General features: G+C 54.2%; 1 protein-coding gene across 2 annotated transcripts in view; it reads left to right on the top strand.

The window, feature by feature from the left end:
• PIK3CD (phosphatidylinositol-4,5-bisphosphate 3-kinase catalytic subunit delta) overlaps positions 1-3,056 on the top strand; it is a 57,815-nt gene that overhangs the window by 42,965 nt on the left and 11,794 nt on the right. For both annotated transcript variants that reach the window (XM_019511771.1, XM_019511770.1), the window contains exons 11-13: positions 1,272-1,331; positions 1,601-1,768; positions 2,773-2,894. In XM_019511771.1, coding sequence (XP_019367316.1) covers positions 1,272-1,331; positions 1,601-1,768; positions 2,773-2,894 — 350 coding nt within the window. The remainder of the gene's footprint in view (positions 1-1,271; positions 1,332-1,600; positions 1,769-2,772; positions 2,895-3,056) is intronic.

Here is a 3,056-nt window from a genome sequence, read left to right as displayed (position 1 = left end):
AGTGACTGCTCCAGCCCCAGAGACCAGTGCTGTGGCAGCAGTCATCCTGTGGCAGCTGAGGAGAGGGGCTGTGCCCCCATTCATGGCAGCTTTGGCATTGCCATTTGCTGGACATCGTTGTTTCATCATTGTGCCTCCTGAGTGAAGGGATGCTGGTTTCTTTTGTCCTGGACCTTGCTGATCCTTACTGATTTAGGCATCTCTGCCATCCTTCATGTGTTCCTGCATCTTAGAACTGCAAAGTCCTGCACGTAGGACAGAACAGTCCCATGCACAGGTGCAGACTGGGGGCTGACTGCCTAAGCAGCAGCTCTGCAGAAAAGGACCTGGGGGTTACGGTGGACAATAAGCTGAATATGAGCCAGCAGTATGCCCTTGCTGCCAAGAAGGCTAATAGCAACCTGGGCTGCATTGGTAGGATTGTTGCCAGCAGATCAAGAGAAGTGACTCTTCCCTTCTTATTCAGATGTGGTGAGGCCACATCTGAAGTACTGCGTCCAGATTTGGACCCCCTAGTACAGGAAGGACGTGGACAAATTGGCGAGAGTTCAGCAGAGGGCAATGAAAATAGTTAGGGGGCTGGGGCACATGACAGATGAGGAGAGGCTGAGGGAGCGAGGTTTATGTAGCTTAGAGAAGCCTGAGAGGGAATTTAATAGCAGCCTTCAACTCCCTGAAGGGGGGTCCCAAAGAGGATGGAGCTGGACTGCTGTCAGTGGGGGCAGATGACAGAACAAGGAGCAAGGGTCTCAAGTTGCAGCAAGGGAAGTTTAGGTTAGATATTAGGAAGAACTTGCTCATGAGGAGGGTAGTAGGGCACTGGGACAGGTTACCCAGGGAGGTGGTGGAATCTCCATCTTTAGAGGTTTTAAGACCCAGCCAGACAAAGCCTTGGCTGGGATGATCTATTTGGGGATGGTCCTAGTTGGAGCAGGGGGTTGGACTAGATGACCTCCCGAGGTCCCTTCCAGCCCTCATTTTCTATGAATCTGTGCCTTTATCTCTGCCATCCTTGATGGATTTTTTCCCCTTGGCTCAGCAGGCTGGCACCCCTTCCAGTTTAACTCTGCCGGGGCACACACCACCACTAGGAAAAGGAGAAATTCAGGGTTTATCGCACCTGGCTCTGGAGCAGGAGGGTCCACGGGGCAGTTCTGTGCTAATGGGCTAGGAAAGAACTGGGCCTTAACAAAGAGCAGCTGCTGAAAGTGGGAGCGGGCTGTGCAGGCCACGGGGGTAGACGTTTCACTCAGCCCGTTCCTGTGTTCCAGCTGCTGGATCTGGGGAGGAACGGAGAACACAGCCGCGCCACACTCGACGATCCAGAGGAGGTAAGTGCCTGACACGTGGATGATAACTTCTAGGAGAGGCCTCCCACGTGAGCGTGGCCTGACCTTTCTGGTTTCCCTGGGGTCAGCCCTATACAGCAACTTAATCCCATGCCTGTCCCAGCTTCTTCCTCCACCTGGGTTGTGTGGCTTTACGGCCTATTCTGGCCCCAGCCTTTGCAGCTTGTCCTGGTGCATGGAACGAATGGGGCAGGCCCCTTTTGATTCAGACTGAGCCCTGAATGTGCCCTCTCCTGCGCTTCTCCTGGCAGAAGCAGCAGCTGAAGGAGATCCTGGAGCGAAGGAGCCACACTGAGCTCTATGAACATGAGAAGGATTTGATGTGGAAGATGAGGTACCACATCCGGGACCAGTACCCAGAGGCCTTGGCAAAGCTCCTGATCATCACTAAGTGGAACAAACACGAGGACGTGGCCCAGGTGAGGAGGCCACAGGGTGGTTCTGGCCCAGGAACGCAAGGCAGGAGCAAGCATCAGCCCCAGTAACAGGCCCAGCAAAAAGCTGGGCACAACATACAGGTGTTCTCTCCCCTTTGCCCTGCATGCAGGTACTGCGGTGCGTCTCAAAGTCCTTTGGGCCCTGAGCACCCAGGCTTGGGGACTGTTACGGTGCAGACAGCCAGTGTCGTAAAGCTTCTGGATGAGGAGGAGAACTGTCAAACAGCTCCACGGAGCCCGAGTAGCTCGTGCTCCCCTCCCAGGCTTTGCCACTGTCACTGTCTCCATGTTAGTAGGCCCGGTAGTCCTGTGAAACCCTCTGAGAGAGTCATGGTATTGTCATGTCGGGAGCTCTTGCAAAGCTCCAGTTTCCCAAGTGCTATTCAAGGCAGCAGTGACCAACAAAGGAAGGTGGAGGGGACTGACGTTTAGTCTAGGAAAAAAAACCAAGCGTGTCTGAAGGGAGATAATGAGCTAACTTATCAGGTCCTTGTGAAGAGGATGCTGATCGGTCCCCACCATATCCACGGGAACATGGATGAGAAGAAATCGGTTTAATGTACATGCACAAAAGATTGAGGTTGGATAACAAGAAAAGGTTTCTAACCCTGAGGGAGATGAAACACCTGTCTGGGCCGTGCAGGGAGGGAGTGAGATTCCTATAGGAGATCCGTGTGTGGGAAGCTCCTTAGAGCAGGTTTGGCAGATGCCTGTTCAGGGCAGTCATGGTCTGCCAGATCCTGCCTCAGTGCAGGGTTTGGCTGAGGTGGCCTCTGGAGGGCCCCTCCAGCCCTACACGATACTGTGTCATTGGTCCTAGCTCCCATAGGCATATACAGGCACTCAAGCGAAACACCAAGCAAAATGCTTTGGACTTGGGGCCTGGGTCACTACTTCTGCCTCTTGGGATGTCTTAGCCCCTGCCCCTGCCGCCCAGCCCTTCCTGCTCAGACTTCTTACCCAGCGTCATGTTCTTCTCCCTGTAGATGATCTCCCTGCTCCAGACCTGGCCAGAGCTGCCTGTGCTGAGCGCCTTGGAGCTGCTGGATTTCAGCTTCCCTGACCGTTATGTTGGTTTCTTCACTATTAACTCCTTAAAAAAGCTGACGTAAGTGCCCGGAACTGCAGGGCCCCTCCCCAGTTGGCTCCTGGATTGCAGAGGAGGATCATGGGCAAATGCATGGGCCTTATCTGCATGTTTGTGTGGGCCTGACACAGTGAAGGTGACATCTCTGATCTCTTTTCCCCGCCCCCCCCCCCCCACCCGAGA

Source organism: Gavialis gangeticus, unplaced genomic scaffold, assembly GCF_001723915.1.
Source record: "Gavialis gangeticus isolate Ggan-Ray unplaced genomic scaffold, GavGan_comp1, whole genome shotgun sequence".
In the NCBI taxonomy this organism is placed as follows: domain Eukaryota; kingdom Metazoa; phylum Chordata; order Crocodylia; family Gavialidae; genus Gavialis; species Gavialis gangeticus.
Note: the sequence above shows the minus strand (reverse complement) of the source record. Positions and strands in the feature narration are given on the sequence as shown.